This window comes from Gymnoscopelus microlampas (assembly GCF_963454915.1).
Source record: "Gymnoscopelus microlampas genome assembly, chromosome: 6".
Classification (NCBI taxonomy): Eukaryota; Metazoa; Chordata; class Actinopteri; order Myctophiformes; family Myctophidae; genus Gymnoscopelus; species Gymnoscopelus microlampas.
In genome coordinates, this window is record NC_139943.1 from 26,731,410 (window position 1) to 26,751,094 (window position 19,685).

Genomic DNA, 19,685 nt, shown 5'->3' on the forward strand with positions numbered 1-19,685 from the left:
GCTTTTCTTTTCTTTTCCACACACACACACACACACACACACACACACACACACACACACTCACACACACACACACACACACACACACACACACACACACACACACACACACACACACACACACACACACACACACACACACACACACACACACACACACACACACACACACACACACACGCACACACCATACGTTGTACACATATGTTATGCAGTCTATATACTGTAACAAACCGACAGCAGATGGATGTATACCTATGAGTGCAAGAAAGAACTGATGACAACAAACAGTAAAAGGTTACATTACGGTCAAACCAGATACAAGTGCTGCACATGCTTAACACACAGAGGAATGACATACTACTACTATTTACAGAACTGTGACAGTTTTTTTTTTCTTTTCTTTTTTTCACGCACTCACACACACACACACACACACACACACACACGCGCGCGCGCGCACACACACACCATACGTTGTACACAGATGTTATGCAGTCTATATACTGTAACAAACCGACAGCAGATGGATGTATACCTATGAGTGCAAGAAAGAACTGATGACAACCTGTCACTCTGTCACACGTCAATACATGCCAAAACACATGCACGCGCACACACAGCCTCCAATCACGTCTTCACTTAGAAACACCCTGCATGATAAACACACAGAGGCATAAAAGTAAACGTGCAAGCACACACGCACACGCACACACGCGCACGCACGCACGCACCCGCACGCACACACACACACACACACACACACACACGTCTATTATTTCACTCCTCTACTCCCGTCTCGTCTACGGTGACACTGCGCCTCCCGCGCGCGCACCGGGGAACTGCAGGTCCCGGACGGGGGGTTAAAAAGCGGCGTGCAGCGCGCACGGGGGGCACAGAGAGAGAGTGAGAGAGTGAGAGAGAGTGAGAGGGCTGTGTTTGAACGGAGAAAAGTTAGTGCGGGATTTTTGTAGCAGCGGCCGGCAGCAGCAGGACTATCAAAGCTTATAATCATAATAACCCTACATATATTTTGATAAGATGGCAAACAAAGCTCCTCAGCCTCAGCCTCAGCCTCCTCACCTCCACCTGGCCGAGGTCACCGCGTCCCAGTTCCTGGACATCTGGAAACACTTCGACGCCGACGGTAGGAACAAGTTTGTGATTGATTGATTGATTGATTGATTTGATTGATTGATTGATTTTGATTGATTGATTGAATACTTTAACAGTTTGCAAAAAAAAGCACAGAAAGAATACAGTTCTATACAAAAGGATGCTAAAAGGATTAAACCCATGCACTATGGTTTGTTTCCATTGGGGTCCTGTGTATTCAATTCTGTGTGAGTGTGAGTTGATCTGCTCTGTGTGTCTCTTTTTCTTTCTTTTTTCTTCTTTTTTTAGTTTTTTAGTTTTTCTCAATTTAATGTTCCGCACAACGAAAATGACTGATTTACAAGTTCACAATGCATTGTGAGCTTGAATATCAGTTATTTTATATATACAGTCTATTCATACTGTGAATTGGTGGCAAATGTTGTGAATGAAATATCGTTCCGCTGGCCGCTGCAATTAATTTGATTGATAGCAGGTGGTCCATTGCCTATCAATAAGATAACCCGGCCGTGACAATGTAACAAGTTGTTTTAAATGAACTAAGAATATATGTAGAATGAATGGATTTAGCAGTCGTATTCCTGCCTGTTGAATGATTAAACAGCAAAAATGCATGGCTGATGATGATGATGATGATATAGGCCTATTATCAACTTTTAGGTATAAGTGTTTCAAAGGTTGAAATGATGCAGACAATTGCCGATTGTAGCTGTCATATGTCGTAGCCTACCCTGGTCCAGCCTACAGTTGTAGCTGTAGTTGAGTAGTTTTTTTTCTTGCTTCCCCCCGAACACCCCACGCTTCAGTTCAGCAGCTACGAAATTGTTCTAAAGCCAAGTCATAAGCGCAAGTCTTTTTTCCCCTTTTTTCTTCAGAACAGTCTGTTTAACCATTACGCTAGCCATGTATCCAAGACGGTTGTCTGTCACGACCGTCATGGATGAACTTCAACCTGGTGTTTGTACTTTCTCCATTTATGGCCCATGACCATCTACATAAACGTTTAGGTTTAGATTTCAAACATAAAGTGCTTACCCCATGATGCGTAATGGATGTTACAATTCTGTACGGGCCCGCAGAAGTACCCGTACCCGTATTGTTCACTAAAAAGCATTTTAATCCGATCGGTGGCCATTTTCTCATAGAGTTATAATGTATCAGAAAGCAATACAGCTCCCAACCGATAGGGTTGCGTAGTTGAAAGCATGGAGGAAATTCAGAGAAAATGGCCACCGATCGGATTAAAATCCTTCGTATTGAACAATACGGAAGATACGGGTACTTGTACCCACCCGAACATAATTGTAACATCCGTGGTCATAGCCTAAGTACTTTATATTTGAAATTTGAACGTTTATGTAGATGTACGGGCCGTAAATGGAGAAAGTGCAAGCACCAGGTTGAAGTTCATCCATGACTGTCATGATATGACCGTCATGTGTCAGGGCTACCATTACGCATATCCATTACGCATTGAGCGCTGTCGGGGAGACGCGCATATAAGCTACAAGACTCCAATGACAAACTTGCCCCGAACTGTTTAGCCTAAAGACTATAACATCACCGATTATTATATTGTAATTAGGTTATGACATTTTTTCAATTCATACGGTTTCACGTTGTTAGGCAACAGCAATGCGCTGCAATTTCCTACATTTGTGGTATAGATTCATCTTCATATTATATTATTCCCAATTATTATCGATTAAAAAAAACGTTATTCTAGCTATAACCATTGCTATTTTCTCTATATAGGCTATTTAAACTACACCTCAGTTGCTGGGGATTCTAGATAGTGTCCAACACAGAAATCCGTTTTCAGGCGAACAGTTAACTGGAAATAAATTATGCAAGTCATTATAGTCTCTCTGGGCTATTTACATGACACATGGCATGATATTCTACCTACTGTAACTGTAGCCTAATAGAAAAGATAGAGGTTTATTTATTTGACATTTTTGCAATGTCTCAATATAACATGTGCCTCACAGTTAGTAATTTAACCCTGGCAGTCAATGTGTGCACTCTCAATAGTTTAACACAAATTAATATAGGCTACTGAAGATTACAGAATATCCAGCACAGGCAAGATTTACCTGATTTATTCAAATAAAAGTCATCTCCACCATTACTATTCTCCTCTCTCTCTCTACCCCCCTCTCTCTCTCTCTACCAGCTCTCTTGCTCTCTCTACCCTCCTCTCTCTACCCCCCTCTCTCTCCCTCCTTCACCCATTCTCCTTTATCTCATTCACACGCACACACACACACACACACACACACACACACACACACACACACACACACACACACACACACACACACACACACACACACACACACACACACACACACACACACACACACACACACACATAGTCTCAATCTCTCTGGCTCTCAGTATCCCTTAGTAATTCTCTTTTTCTCTTCCTCTCAATGTAAAGTCCTGAGTTTCTCTCCGGTAGTTTGTTGAATATGATGGCATATCCTATATATACTATTAGAAGGACTCCTTTAGAAGGATGCTATACAGTACCATCAATGAGTCCACTGGGATGCCACACAGAGAGTAACACTTAATGAGGTTAACGAGCTCCAGCCTATAGACAGTGACTAATTGAGTCTTTCATAATATGTTGTTTGGTGCTGAGAATTGGAACAGCATTGATCTGACCAGTAAGGTTTCTCCACTGAAAGTGCCTATATAACTTTACAATAACAAGGTACACTAACAAGGTACACTGTACAATTCTGAGTGTTAATTTAGTGTACAAATGGACCTGTAAGTATCAATAATTTAGCTGGGGACCCCGGAACACCAGGGCATCAATCATTTAGTTGGAGACCCCCAGGAGCCCCTGGGTCCATTTGGTTCCAATTGTATACTCTCAGAGTTACACATTGATAAATTAACACTTTTTGTTTTACTGTGTAGACCAGAGAAAAGAAAGCAGGCTACTGTAGGCAACTGGAGCTGGGGCAATGTGAACAATGTGAACCATGGTTTGGTTCTTTGGATTTATTGAGGATCTGATTTCAGGCCTGTACTCATAATGAAACCTACTGATTCTGATGGAGTGTGGTGGGGTGGGAGATAAGCGTTACACAGCTATACTGTCAAAGATGAATTACACATCCATTTATTTTCCATTGTTAGGTGACTGTTCCAGGTGACTGTGCCTATGTCTGAGAGCACCAGTCAAAATGTCTTTCAAAACCCCCACACAGTAAATTCCTCTGTGTTAATTTAACTCTGAGGGTAAAAGGGATCCAAGTGGATCTATTTGAGTCCATTTTAACTCAGAGTTAACATTGCATGGTAATATGCTGTGCAGGTGTTCAAGTTATCCTGGCAAAATAATTTACATACCATGGTTTGCAACAACTCACTTTGCAAATCAAATACAAACAGCGATAGGATTGGAGAGTGTTTGATTTCTATTGTCCACATAAGCAGCATTGCCTGGGTGCATGTAGATCAAGAAAGCCAAGCTAATTTGTTTGTGGGTTTTTTGTTTTTCACTTGGAGTAAACATCTCTGAGGTGCAGATAAAAAATACACAGGAGGCCTTGCAACCAGAGATGATGAAGCTATACATATTTCTCCCTGGCCCTGGATCAAATCTCATAGGGGCTGTCACTTGAATCTCCTATTCTCTGTGCCCCTCTCGTCTTCCCTACTATCTGTCAGGGCTAGACTCTGACTTCCAGTTCGATTAATTCAAAATGGAAAAGCGATGGAGCAATTTGTTGAGGAACCGTAGAGCATGGATTCTTTATCATGTTTTATGAGGCTGGATATGACAACCTTCTCTGGCCAAAGACTGTTGAGAGTTTTGTATTCTGATTACAATCTACTTCCTAAATTGAATGATTTGAAAAACTCAATTAACTCAGCCATGTTCTCAATGAAGAACGAAAATGAGTAAAATAAATAAGTGGACAGCACCAAAGCTGAAAAGCAAATATTCATATTGGCTTATGGAATGCCCTTGCTGGCATAGTAAAACATTTTGAAGGTTTTCCTTTGCTGGGCAGCAGTGTTGGAGTCAGTTATGTCTGCACCAGAATCTCAGAGGAATAGTCATGCAGTATCTGTCAAGACCATGTTATTGTGATTCTTTAATGTTGCTACTTCATGTAAGGTCTAAGTACTATTCTGCTACAGTATGGTACAGACTAGAGTGTACCAGATATAATTATTTGACAATAAAAGATACACGCAAGATGGCATTCATACAGTCCTTAGTTGCACACATTTGAAATGATTGAGGTTAGAATACACGATGAAGCCCAAAGGATTATTTCTATAGTGGTCCTTAGAGGAAGGGGGATAGTGAAGGCAGCAACAAAGGTGTTCATCAAATCACATGCACCAAAGGAGGAGGACTTTCTAATGTGAAGGGCAAGGCGGTAAATTCACATTTCAACTGACTGATCTTGAAGTTAATTTAATGCCCGCCTTACACTTACTCGGTGTTGTGTTGCGCACTGAAAATAGCTGATCTACAAGCTCACAACACACCGCAATGTGACATGAGCCTGTAGATCTGCTATTTTCAGTGCATGACACCGGCCTGCAACTAAGGATAAATCAGGCCAAAACTCATCCATGAAATTTACCCTCTGGCTAATATTTGCAAATATCTTAGACAGCAATCATAATTCCTCTAAAATAGATGCAGTTGGGTACAGGAAGAAGTTAGCGTGCACTTGTGAAAAATTGGGAACACTTTTGGGTTTGCATTTTATTATTATATGGAACAGTTTAAGGCACTTTGAGCACAATGTGGATGAAATCATTAATTAGAGCACACCAAATATAACATTTCATTAGAACAGGGTACATTAAGCATATGTTTGTTTTAGCTTAAAGGCAGTTTGGAACAGGCGGTATGTACCCTACATTTGAATTAGCACAGTACAATTACCAACAGATGTGTCCATTCAGTGTGATGGATCTATCAAGGCTTTTATTGAAACCTTCTAGTCATTTGATGGTGTTTTCATGGTAATTAAATATGTATATTCTTTATGTGATGATCAAGCTGCTAGCTAGGAGTTTCTCCCCAGAGTGTAATCACTGACAAAATGTCAATAAGACCCACAGGAATGAGAGAGGGGCTACACTGCAGTGAGGCACTTCACTGTCCCACTTATTCATATAGTGGTGCTTACATTCATGAGTGTTGTCAACATCACTAGACACTCGCGCGCACGCACGCATGCACGACTTTCTCTCAATCACTTACAGGACATTAATATAACTTTTGTTGACAGAGAAGCTAAAACTATCTGATAATAGTGTTCTTAGCTACAGACAGAGAAAGAAAGAGAGAGAGAGAGAAGAGTGGAAATTCTTTGTTGGTCTTTAATGAAACCGAACCACGGTGTACTTTATTGAAGAAGCCAGTCACGTTCTTTAGAACCAACTGTCCAATCAATCACCTTTGTTCTGCTTGGTGCTGTGTTGTACACAACTGTGTAATGCAGAAGCAGCTCATTCACTACTTCACCCACATCCCCTGAGTATGCACCATCAAGGCAAGTACAGTATAGCCACAAAACAACAGCAAAATCTTTCAAATACTTTTGAGAATAGCCAATCTAAAAACTCCCGTGTTGCATCACGACGTGTTGTGACCTTTTAGATTTGCTATTTTCAAAAAGGATTAAAAGAAAGTTTTTCTTCTAAATTTCTGTCTTTAATGACATACCCTTGGATATAAGTGGTTATGATCAGCAATATCTGAGGGCTTTCAAAATGAAAATGGCAAAAAGTAACTAAGTTCTAAGAGAATGGCTGATGGCTCAAAATGTTAATGTTACAGTAACAGTAACTCACAAAAGAAGACACTAACAGACATTTTTAGTTTTTTTCAATTATACCTTTGTTCATTCTGCATACTGTTCTCTCCATATTGATTTTTCATATTTTCCAATTCCCATCACAGCTGGTTATTAACCAACTCTATTGACTAAAAAATAAGTTGTCTGTGCTTCATCACCCTCAAAGATATTAGAAAAACAGAATTCTCTAAATAGCCAGGCCGCCCCCATACAACCTACACACACAACCTTGGGCTGATCAGTTTGCATTATTAGTCAATACTTTTAATTCATTGAGAAAGAAGGGAAGGAAGTGTGTTATTGGAAAAGTCTCATGTTTGAATCAATACCAGCGAAAGCCTGTATTTGATTATGACAGTGACCACTTCCGTGTGTAATGCTAACAGAAGGCATTTCAGCAATCCATAGATATTTTGGTGCTGTGTGTGCTCACATGTGACATTGCGATATCTGTCTTCAAGGTAATGGCTACATTGAGGGGAAGGAGCTTGAGAACTTCTTCAGAGAGTTGGAGGTTGCCCGGAGAGGAGCAGGAGTGGTGAGTCCACAAACTAGGACATCCACCACAGAAGTACAATTAATAGAATTGGCATTAAGGGATTCATATTTTTTATCTGGTACGTGTGTGTGTGTGTGTGTGTGTGTGTGTGTGTGTGTGTGTGTGTGTGTGTGTGTGTGTGTGTGTGTGTGTGTGTGTGTGTGTGTGTGTGTGTGTGTGTGTGTGTGTGTGTGTTTGACAGGACCCAACAAATCCCACTTTCAGAGAAAAGATGAAGGAGTTCATGCAGAAATTTGACAAGAACAAAGATGGCCGTATTGAAATGTCAGAGGTACGGCCTGGAGCCCAACTCTTTGTTGTATTATTCTGTTTTCTGGTTCTGATTTAAATAATGAATCTTCCTCGAAATAACTATTAAAAAGGATACACGTCTCTATTATTGGCTAGACTGAGGGGTATACAAAAGTAGGGATAATTATGCTTGTGTGCCATAGTAATATAACTTAAGCTCCAGTTGCATGATCAATATGTCGGGCAGAAACCTTGCAAGTCCAAAACTGTTACTTTTCAGGAAAAAATAACCTGTGTTCCAATGGATCCAATGTAGTTATTATTTAGTCACAAGCTCTGGTTAATAGTTTTCATTGGTTAATATGATATCCTATATTAAAATTGGCAGCCAAGGACTGACAGATACAGAGTTCTCCATATATGGGCATATCAGTCGGAACGGTGGTGCGACGTAGGTGTGAGGGCCATATAGCGGACCGAACTTTAGATGTGAGGTCCAGGTAGCGACCCGAACCTCTAGTTTATAAAACCTACAGACATACACTTTCACTTTTAGAATTCTTCTAATATAGTGGAAACAGCAGCTCAACAAGCTCACAAACTTGTAGATCGGCTATATTTGCTACTTTTGTGTGACACTCTTGTACGATAAAGTAGAGCATTAATCTGCAAAAAGATCTTTAATTGAAATTGAAATATGAAAATACGAGGTTTCTGCCCAACAGCGATGAAGCCAGGATTGCCTTCCACGGTCAAGGCCCTCTCTTGTTTATGTTTGATCTGCCCATTTGAGGATTTGTAGAAAAAATGTTCTGTCTACATCTTCTCTCCCCTATGAACTCCATCATGTTGTTTCATGCCACTCCCCTCCCACTCTCTCTCTCTCTCTCCCTCTCCTAGTTGGCCCAGATTCTTCCAACTGAAGAGAATTTCCTGCTTTGCTTCAGAGAGTTTGTCGGTTCCAGTGCTGAGTTTATGGCAGTGAGTGTGTGTGTGTGTGTGTGTGTGTGTGTGTGTGTGTGTGTGTGTGTGTGTGTGTGTGTGTGTGTGTGTGTGTGTGTGTGTGTGCACACATGGGTGTGCGTGTGTGTTATTCTTCTTTAGGTGACTAGCCCTTTCACACACCCTCTGGCTTCACACGTTCACAACTAATTCCACAAATCTATATTACATCCTTTCATTCTATATTATTCACTGCTATGGGGGGGGGGGGGGGTGATCTTACAGATTTGCTTATTACCTCCATTTGAATAGTCAACAAAACATGAGAGCCTTTAGTCAACTCTAAAGTCCCATCAGGTCCCTCAGATGGCAGATACTCATCCAAACCACGAGGACTGTCCGCCTGCTGATGGATATGCTTCTTGTAATGAAGTGAGAGATGTCAACATTTACATATCTGTCTGTCCTGGGAGTAGGCTATAAAATGGTGAGCGCTGATAACTTTGAAAGGCTAACAGACGTTAAGATAAATTGGTACTGACACTAGCAGGTCTGAGGCATGTGATTTCATTTTAATGACACAAATCCTTCTAATCTAATGGAAAGCCCTCAGCGGTGGAGGGGATGGATACTGAAGGGCCACGTAATTGGAAACCATTACTTCTTAAACATATCGCTAGAAGATGAGAGGATGATCGCTAGGCCACATCCGCTGCACTGTAACTATGGTACTAGAACCAATTAGAGAGCAATTACAAGGAGGAAGAGCTGTCACCTGCTTCTCATGTCACGTCAAGAAATAATTAGATGGAGGTGGACCGGGCTGGGACAGGGAAAGGGAGATAGGTGAAAGCCAAAAGGTCAGAGAACAGCCTGGATGGAAAGAATGAAAGAAGGAGAGGTAGAACAGCTAATCAGTCTTTCGTGCGCAGGAGCGTAAGGGGGTTCTTAAAGGGTTAGAACGTGGAAGCAAAACCTTCTATTTTCAGAGTCATGTATAATGGATAACTGGGCTGTAGCTCCTCTCTGCCGAGCCCAGAGGAGGAGAGGAAAGTGGGAGGAGGAGAAGGAGGGGGGAGGGGAAAGGTGGAGAGGCCATCTATCTTTGATAAAGAGCCTTTCTTTAGACAGGGACAGCTGCTAGATTAAAACATGCATTAAATGTCTTTCTCCTTCCCCGGTCTGTCGTCCTCGCTCTCTCTCTCTGGGTTGTAGCTTTCTCTGTATGGTGGGAGAATGGGATCGTAATGAAAACCATTTGATTTAAGTCATGGTGATCCTCCGTAAGTCCTCCTTCTCTGGAAGGTGATCTCCGTTTCTCCTCTTCTGAGAAAATCTAACTATCAGCACTGTGCAAGATTCATCAGTCTGGGTTGGTTGGATGGGATCGAAAAAGGGAGGTTGTAACTCAGTCTGACGAAGACCATCTGCTAAGTGGCTAAGATGTAAATGTAAGAGGATTAATTAATTAACGAATGGATTCTCCCTGTCCAATTGTTTGTTTGTGTGTGTGTGTGTGTGTGTGTGTGTGTGTGTGTGTGTGTGTGTGTGTGTGTGTGTGTGTGTGTGTGTGTGCGTGTGTGCGTGTGTGCGCGTGTGTACGTGTGCGCGTGTGTATGAGAGAGAGGACTACGAGAGTGAATGCTTCCAATTTATTCACAATAAACATTCAACGTTCACTCTTCCATCATTTCTTTAGTGTGTCTGATATTCGGTTGTTCTTTCTTAGGCATGGCGGCGATACGATACAGATCGCAGTGGTTACATTGAAGCAAATGAACTGAAGGTACGTTTCATCCTCTGGATGTTCTCTCTATATGCTAAGATACTGTAAACAATGCCACCTAAAAAAACGAATTTTCAAACTCGTTGAAACCGTTTTTCCTTTATTATCTAAACTCTTTCAGCCTTAATAAACAGAAAACACTGTGACTTTTCACATCTGAGTTCGAGGTGACCCATAAGTGAAAAGCAATATATTTAGCCATTTTCTAAAATGTATTGTAAATGTGATGTGAACCGCTGGAATCGGCAGCAGCACAAAGCAAGTATTATTTGCACATCATTTTTGTTTATTGTCAACAAATATGTAGCATTGTTTGCACTACATTAGTAATAGACACCACATATGTGGGTTCAAGCACCCGCTGAGAGAAATATGAAAATAATTTCAGACAGCATCTTTGTAGAGTGTCCGTAGAGATATAATGGCCAGGAGAGATTTTATGTGAGGACAAAATAACTTGCAGATAATGAAGATAAGGTAAAAAAAAAAAAGTAAGCCAATTTAGTTTAGGAAATACAAGAAGGAGGAGGAAACATACTTCTTAAGAGAAAGGGTTGTGTTGTGTATTTAGATCAGATCAAGGGTGCCATTTTAAGAACAGCACTGTAGTTTTCACCCAGAGATTCATACTTTCTATTTATTTGCTCATTGTCTGGGTGAGAGTGCTAAAATATGTAGAATTCTGGCAAACAGGCCCTTTTTCATATATAAAAACAGTGATGTTTCTGCCATTTTGCATCTTGGCCCATTGATATAACATCAGGGAAAAGATTCCACTTAAACCTTGCTCCAGCAGAGGGACAAATATATCCCTCACTAGGCTTGAGCTGCCTCAGAAGGTGGTGAGGGACCCTGCCGTGTGAAACAAGAGAAATCCATTTAACCTAGAATTCCCATGGAGAACTTGGAGAAGTGTGATTCGTTACTTGCTATTCTATATTCCAGGTCACTTTAATAGTAGATGTGAACATATTACATTCTGCCTGTCAACACTTTGAATGAAATCTCTTTTCATGTGTACAGTAGGTAATTCCCATCTGGTTTTGCATTTATTTCTGTCCCCATGCAGGGCTTTCTGTCAGATCTGCTGGAGAAAGCCAACAGACACTACGATGACCAGAAGCTCCAAGAGTATACACAGACCATTGTAAACATCTCTCTCTCTCTCTCTCTCTCTCTCTCTCTCTCTCTCTCTCTCTCTCTCTCTCTCTCTCTCTCTCTCTCTCTCTCTCTCTCTCTCTCTCTCTCTCTCTCTCTCTCTCTCTCTCTCTCTCTCGTTTGTGCTGTTTCCTGGACTGGGTGGTTAAAGAACACTACAGTGACAAATCACAAGAGTATACACAGCTCATAGTATGATAGACATGCACACATACACGTAACTTTGACCCTGGAGGCTGAACCTCTCTTGTCTAGTATTAGAAATACCAGATATGACAAGAACACAACAGTAGCAAAACACCGTCAGTCTTACAAGAGGTAACGTCTAGTGTCCATCTGGCAAAAAAGAAAACAGAGGCCTATTGTGCTAGTGGCTGCAGCACTGCATAGCTGACTGATCATGGCTCACCATGTCCTGCAGGTTGTCTGTTTACAGCCCAGATGTGCTAACATCTGCTGCTTCCTAAAAGCCACAAAGCCTGACCTAATTTACTGAAACAAGATAGACCATTTTATGTTTCACAAAGTTGAGACATTTTCTCATGTTATTACAGTTTTGTGATTGCTTAAAGCAATTCTTAATACATAACTGATTCAGTCCCTGTGTTGAAGGTCAATCTGTAGATTGTTGAATTTCAGGTGGAGCTACATTTTTCTTTTTTTTTATGATTTCATAACTTTTTTTATCAACCCATTCCACAGCTCAGGATGTTTGATACGAATGGAGACGGAAAGCTGGGCTTATCAGAGATGGCGAGGTAATGTACAATGTCGTTGCTATTTATTCAGCATCCAAAAGTAAAATCAAGTTAAATTTAAAATCAAGTTTGATTCCCACAAACATAAATTGGCAGTGTATGCGGGAGGGAAGCCAGTAAGGCATCGTGTCATTTTGCTGAACTAGCGACCCCTGTTGGTTTGTTCTGCGTACCTATTCAGCAGGGACAGGGTCTGTGGGAAATATCATGAACATTTGTGTGTGTTACACTCTCCCAGTGAAATTCCAGTCCAATATGAGTCCAACTCCCATGTTTATCAGAGGAGTTGAATGGTTTTCTACACCCTCCACAAGCCAACATTGGAGACTATAGCAGCAACGGGGACCACAAGGCCCATAAAGTCCCTGACAGAAACTAAATTGGGATTGGGGGATGAGAAAACAAAATGAAACAAAAATGATTCACCGTCCAAGTATATATCATTCTGCATATAACATGTAAACATTTTAAATATTTTAACTGTTATGTATGTAACTGATGAAGACTTCCATTCCCACAGGCTTCTCCCTGTTCAGGAGAACTTCTTACTTAAGTTCCAGGTAGGTATAGTGCAAAATATAGTGCTCATTCAATCAAATGTAAACCAAAATAACATTAGTAAAAGATGATGAACAAGTTTAAAATGGATACTATTGTCTAACTTATTGTAATGAAATTCTTAATTCAAAGTTTGAATGCAAGTTCATATTCTGCAGTATCAACATTTCACACATGGAAGTGAAACTCAAACCTTTTGTTGTTATAGGGTGTCAAGCTGACCACTGAGCAGTTCAATGCCATCTTCACATTCTATGACAAGGTAAATGACCCCACTACTGGCTATAGGGTTTCACTGAATTACTTCACTTTCCAGGCACTCATGGATGAATGTTGCTTGCATCAGATTTGTCCAAGGCAATCATGAGCACATAATTGCGTGAGTTCCTGATTCCTCTATCCCATCAATGTATTACTTGTGCTGTCAGTCGAACTTTAGAGATGGCTTGGAATAAACACTTACTTTGTGCACTGCAGTATGGACATACAGTATGTAAGAGGTAGCTTCAGGTAAACTTTGCTGGATGACTCAGCATTTGCTTTGGCGTTTTCCCCGCTCTAGTCAAAATCATGACTATGCAACATTTTAATGGTCAATCCTCTGAGTTGCCTAGGTAAATGAGATGGAACTGCTGCACATGTCTCTTTAGAAGTGGCAGGAACTGGTGCTTTCAACCACACTTTCAACTTTAGACGTTGCTTGGAATGAATGGCTTGGTAGACAAGATAGTGACAGCTGATTAAGTGCAGAGTAGCCTACAATGGAGGAGCACAGGAAGTCCAGTTGTACGGCAGTTATTTCTATTGATTATATCAGCTGGATTCTGTGGACATGAAAGACGTAGGACCACTATGGAAACAAGTCCCCAGGACTTTTTGGTGTTATCCTTTTAGCCTAAATGTCTTAGTGTACCTCTGTAATGTTGAATAAAGTATTCAATCAATCAATAATAAAAAACGACCCATTTGCATGTTACTTTATACCAGCACTGTTGCCAGCTCAGATATTGGTTTTCAATGCATGTACTACTGTATATGTCATGCTTTTTATCTGTTCTACTGCCAGATTGTTGGCTTGTGGCTCCCAGACCCTGGGTAGCCAACTATAGTATCCGTATCTTTGTCAGAGAGACTGATTGTTTTTCTGTCATTACCTTGACTCTGTTCAGTACATAAATCCTGGCCATCAGGCGGACAGGACTACAGGACATGCATGACATTGTTCTGAATGTCGTGGACTAACTATCTCACTTGCTAAGAATGGCAGACATGTTCAATTATACAGTACAGTAGATGAGCCACTATGTTTAATTCATGGAGACACAGCGGATGTGCCAGCATTCATGAGGGTAATTAGTTTGTGTGTTTTGTTATGAGTCTAACCCCTACAGCTGAAACACGGGCAACTGCTGTCATTGGTACTGAGGCATTGTGTGGTAGGCTGTGGCCAGACGGCAAAGTGTGGTAGGTCAACTGTACAGTAACATCGCTTGCAGTGCCTCGAATTGTGCAAAGCTTTGAAAATATTCAAGTTGCCACACAATCAAGACACCCAGACTGGGTTAAAGTCTGGTATTCCATTTTTCTCTAATTCTACAAAGACTACTTTAGGAATTTAATTCATACAATCAAATGATCTTCTAAGGCAGTCCGGTCTTGTATGTTCTCCAAAAACACAAAAATAAGACACACAGGACTCTCATCTCTGATGTCATCAAGACAGCATGAATAAATGGAAGATTTGTTTGTTACAGTGCCATGGTACTTTTTGTCTGGTTCAAAAATAACAAATAAATATTATTATATTATACATTATATTAAATGATATATTATTAGGTTCTGCACAACACTGTGTACCACTGTTATAAAATAACAATGGCTTTCACTGCTTTTAAAATAAAAGTGCCTTTAACTAAGCATATGGGGCATATTGTTGGTCTCTAGCTGTTGTTGTGTAGCTTGTATTAAGATATGGATTTGTTTCTGCCTAATATCTCCATTTCCTTCTATGATCTCCTATGTTTGTCTTTAAGTCCTCCTTTCATCTGTCTATTTCAAGGTTAAAAGTGTATGTGTGATGTTTTACTGTCTCCTATCAGGATGGGAATGGCTACATTGATGAGCAGGAGTTGGATGCCCTGCTAAAGGACCTTTACCAAAAGAACAAGAAGGTGAGAATCAATAGGCTAGTCAGTATAACCAACATACTATATAACTGATGTGTTACTCTGCTGGACGGCCTCAAGGCTGAGGCACAAAGCATGCACTTATTTTTCTGTTGGTCTTAATGTGGCACATGTATGTCTTTTTTCACATCACCTCTCAGTCACCAATTCTTCCTTTCCTTCCACTCTCAACTGTACAATGTAATACAAGCCATGTTAGGCAGAACAAACATATAATACACTTGTAGCACAGTCTTATACTATGTGAAACACAGTGTGACCTGTTATACTTATTTTAGCTTTTCCTATCAACCGTCTGAGTTCAATCTAGCTAGTTTTTCTAGATTATTTTGAATTTTTAACAGCTTTCAAATCTAGGGCTAAAAGATCAGGATGATGAAACTAGAAGAGTTTACACCAGTCTATTCCCTTCAAAATCTGTACGATTGTCTCACTCAATAGCACTGTCAGCTTTCATGCAGATAGGCACAGGCCCAGGGGACAAGACATTCACACAGACAGGATTGTGCTGTAGTTTGCCAGCATGAATGAAGCCAGAAACATAACTTCTGCTTAAGCAAAAATCTAATTCTACTTACCTAAGAGCTACAGCTACACTAATATTTTATGGTCATAACATTGATGGCTTAAGCCAGGGCATGGCTGATACAAATCCAATCATATACATGTACAAGAAATGAATAATTTGAACATGATGTCATGTAATGATTCTAACTTATTCTCTTGGTCAGGAGGTGGACGTGAAAAATCTGACCGGTTACAGGCAGAGCATCATGGCCCTGTCTGACGGAGGGAAGCTGTACCGCAGCGAACTGGAGATTGTCCTGTGCAGGGACATGTGACCTGTCCCCCTTTCTTAATGCCAGCCATCATTCTCTCTGCCTGTCCCCCCCTCCCCCCCCCCCCCCCGCCCCTTGAGTTCACGCCCACTTCCAGCTGCCTGGCAACAGTTTCCAGGTGCATGTGCCGGACACGCCCCTTTATGGTATGACCTCAGAATGAATGAAAAGAGCACTAACAGCACAAAAGAGCTCTTCCCTTTTTAAATCCCTGCAACCTGACCGTATAAACGTAGCCCTGGCCCTGTTGGAAGTCTCTAGCTTCTCACCTTTATGATGAAAGCAGTTCAGGCACACCTCTGTACTCCATGACCATACACCCAAAACATCAGTTACTGTAAACCCCAGTCATGACCAGACTCTTTATCAACCTTGCCTAGACCATTTATCCAAACCTTAACTCCAACCCTGCCTCTTCATCTCCCATGATCCTAACCTGAATCCCAGCTTTCCGTACTCAGCCTGACTCCTTTCAAACTGTGACTTATTCTAGCCCTCAACCCAGATCCCTTTTTAAGAAAATGACTCCTAATGATATTCCCTGAATTTTAATTCTGCCTTCCCAAACAGTAGACTGAGTGACCCTTAACCTTATTCCCGCTCGCTCTTCGACTTTGCATTAAAATACAATATAAATATAGTAAAACATGACTGCAAACAAACTGTGATGGATTTAACTTTTGTTATTTATAACCTGTGATGGAGCTGGTATGAAATCTCCAACCTTTTCTTTTCCTAAAGTCATCTTGTTGTCATTCCCTTATGTACTATATGTTATGATTTTAATTTTCAATGTTGGTTTTTGGCTGATACTGTCAATTGGAAACATTAATAAAACATATCTTAAGATTAAGATGATGCAATTTATTGTGCTTGTCACTAAAATGTGCTTTAAGTACTACAGACCGCGGTGTACTTTAACACAAGCAATCAAGAACATTACAAAAATAAATGTAGTTTTATCATATTCACTTCTGCTTGGCTAGTATTCACTCTGACAGCCCCATTTGCACTGTGGATCTCCATTCCCAGAGTGGACCAGTTGTGTTTTTTCCCCATGGCCCCGTGAAATTCTTGCCCTGCTGCACACTGTCTAACTTGCATTTATATACTTATTAGACGGATATAATTTTTCAGAGTGAAACATTGCAGTATATCAAAGCAAGTTAGTGTGCCATATTTTTGCAACTTTTAATCCATTCATTCCGCTCCCATATGCTTGTCTCAGTAAATAGATGTACAAAGTGCTCTTCTGTTCTGAAGGGACAGAAAGGACAGGCAAAACTGAGGGTGACATAGCCTACATGTAAACGATTATTTTCCCTTACAAATGAGGACGTCCTTAACAAAACCGACAGCTGCCCTGCAAACCTGTTTTCAGTTAACAGGAATTGACATCAACTTTCATTGTGGTACAGTGTATGTCTTTAGGTTAGTTTTTTGATTAACAAAAGCCTATTTAGCCAAATGGAGGACAATACTGTTGTACCCTACAAGCTACAAACACAACAGTAAATATTAGAAGAACGAATTGTATCTTAATGACAAGATCTTAGAAGGACGATGAATAATCCAAATTCTACAGATTTAAACTCTGGCAGGTCAGTAAAGCCCCGATCCCTAGTGGTCACAAGACTAAAGATGCTCCCAGGGTGAAAACACTGCACGCAGTGCACCAACCTTTCTTGGTCTATGTCTCCATTCCGGACCAATTATGTCCTTCTTTGATTGTCACCTTGACCTTTGAGACCCAAAAGTTAATAATCTCTTTGGGGCAGCATAGTGGTCGTTCCCGCCAAGTTTAATGAAAATCCATGCATCTGTTGTTATGAGTTATTTTGTTCACAGCGTGATTACATTTCCCTGCCACACATTGCTGCAGGCAGAGTAATAATAATAATAAAATGAAGTGAACAGATGGACAGACAGAGTAATTATTATGGGGCTCAATATCATGCAGAGGCCCTAAAAATGTCAAACTAAGTAATTCTTTATTGTATTAATTTAAGTCAGTAAGAAATAGACTATAAAGGCAGTATTCTTCTTGGCTGTACTCTAGGGCCAGTCTATGTATGCAAATGTAGATGACTAATAGGGGTGTCACGATTCACTTACCTCACGATTCGATTCAAAATCGATTCCTAGGGTGCCGATTCGATTAAAATTGCGATTCTGCGATTAATTGATATTCGATTCGATTCTGCGATTTATTGCGATTTTCTAGGGTGCCGATTCGATTAAAATTGCGATTCTGCGATTTATTGCGATTTTCTAGGGTGCCGATTCGATTAAAATTGCGATTCTGCGATTAATTGATATTCGATTCTGCGATTTATTGCGATTTTATTAAAAAAAAAAAAAAAAAAAAAAAAAAATTAAAAAAAAAAATTAAAAAAAAATTAAAAAAATCGATTTTAATATTTTGAATCGATTTTTAAAATCGTGGCATTAAGAATCGCGATTTATTCATGAATCGATTTTTTTTGACAGCCCTAATGACTAACCAAAAGTTATAATAAAAGTTCTCCAGCATTTTAGACGTGGCCTTCTGATTTTGATTTGACATAACAAAAAACAATGTAACAGGCAATACGCTGCGACAAATATTGAAATTGTTTGAGAATAGGGAATAACACAATACAGAAAAAAAATAAAAAACATCCATTCCATTCCATTGTGGTCTAGCCATATACTAGGTTTTCAGCTGGTCTTGTTTTGGTTTCTCTGGTGGTTTCTCTGACTGGGATTGTTACTTCTGAGTAAGCGAGGCAGGACATGATATTTCTAGTAAAATCCCTTCAATTGATCTGACATGCTTTTAAAGCCACCTGAATAATACAGCGAGTGCACCACCAACTCCCAGCTCACTGCAGTGCAGGCACAAATCTGCATCAATTAATCAGAAGCATTTAAATCTTTAAATCATCAGCCACAGCTCTGAACACTGCAGGGACCCCTGCAGGGGATATTTAGGATTTTATTCACAAATAAGACAATAATAAAGTCTAAAAGGGTCTAAAATACCCCAAAATGCAATATTGCCTGCCACTTCAAGGAGTTTGAGTAATAGGAGACTGGAGATACACTTACATTCAGATTCTGAAAATAACTTTGGATGAAATGCACCCCATTAACAGTACAATGCCCTACTTTGTCGTACAACAGTGTCATGCAATAGTTTTCGGATCCGTTCTAGTAAAGGAACTTATTTAAGAAGGAACAGACATCTATGTCACTTTCTCTGTCCAGCAATTCCAGCTGGCAGATTGGTTGCACTGGGAGGCTAACTGGAGCCGGAAGTTCAATGGAATGCATTGAGGTCAATGGGAGCTAGACTGGCTCACACTAGCCAGTTTGTAACGAAAACATGTGGTGACTGGAAGACAGGTTATTTTTTTCCCATTTCCTGAAAAGTAAAGTTTTGGACAAGGTTTCTGCCTGACAGCAACAATATGCTAGATTAAATAGGCTATTGTTTCCATTTCTCAGCTATATGTGTGTGCACACTGTTTATGATGCTGCCACTGTCATTAATTTCTCTGCTGGCCTCTCCACTCTACAGCCTCATTTATACTCTGTATCAACAATAAAAGACTTTCAAGCTAGCTAACATTTTCTTTTCAGTGACACCGTTGTGTGATGGGATAGTATAAATTAAGCATTACCAGACTGAAAGCATCACAGAGGATGTTGCAGAACACAT

At 40.4% G+C, this 19,685-nt stretch overlaps 1 protein-coding gene across 1 annotated transcript; it reads left to right on the forward strand.

Moving 5' to 3' along the window:
- Window positions 1-908: 908 nt before the first annotated feature.
- Window positions 909-16,839, forward strand: calb2a (calbindin 2a). Its single transcript, XM_084059179.1, has 11 exons — window positions 909-1,147; window positions 7,427-7,503; window positions 7,706-7,795; window positions 8,656-8,736; window positions 10,427-10,483; window positions 11,553-11,630; window positions 12,344-12,399; window positions 12,920-12,959; window positions 13,166-13,219; window positions 15,057-15,128; window positions 15,875-16,839. The coding sequence occupies exons 1-11, from the start codon at window positions 1,042-1,044 to the stop codon at window positions 15,983-15,985; spliced, it is 822 nt and encodes a 273-aa protein (XP_083915305.1). The 5' UTR covers window positions 909-1,041; the 3' UTR covers window positions 15,986-16,839.
- The last annotated feature ends 2,846 nt before the right edge of the window (window positions 16,840-19,685 follow it).

Coding starts and splice junctions, on each gene's coding strand:
- calb2a (XM_084059179.1), top strand. CDS start 1,042: ATGGCAAACAAAGCTCCTCAGCCTCAGCCTCAGCCTCCTCACCTCCAC. Junction 1,148..7,426: donor GAAACACTTCGACGCCGACG/GTAGGAACAAGT, acceptor TCTGTCTTCAAG/GTAATGGCTACATTGAGGGG. Junction 11,631..12,343: donor AAGAGTATACACAGACCATT/GTAAACATCTCT, acceptor CCCATTCCACAG/CTCAGGATGTTTGATACGAA.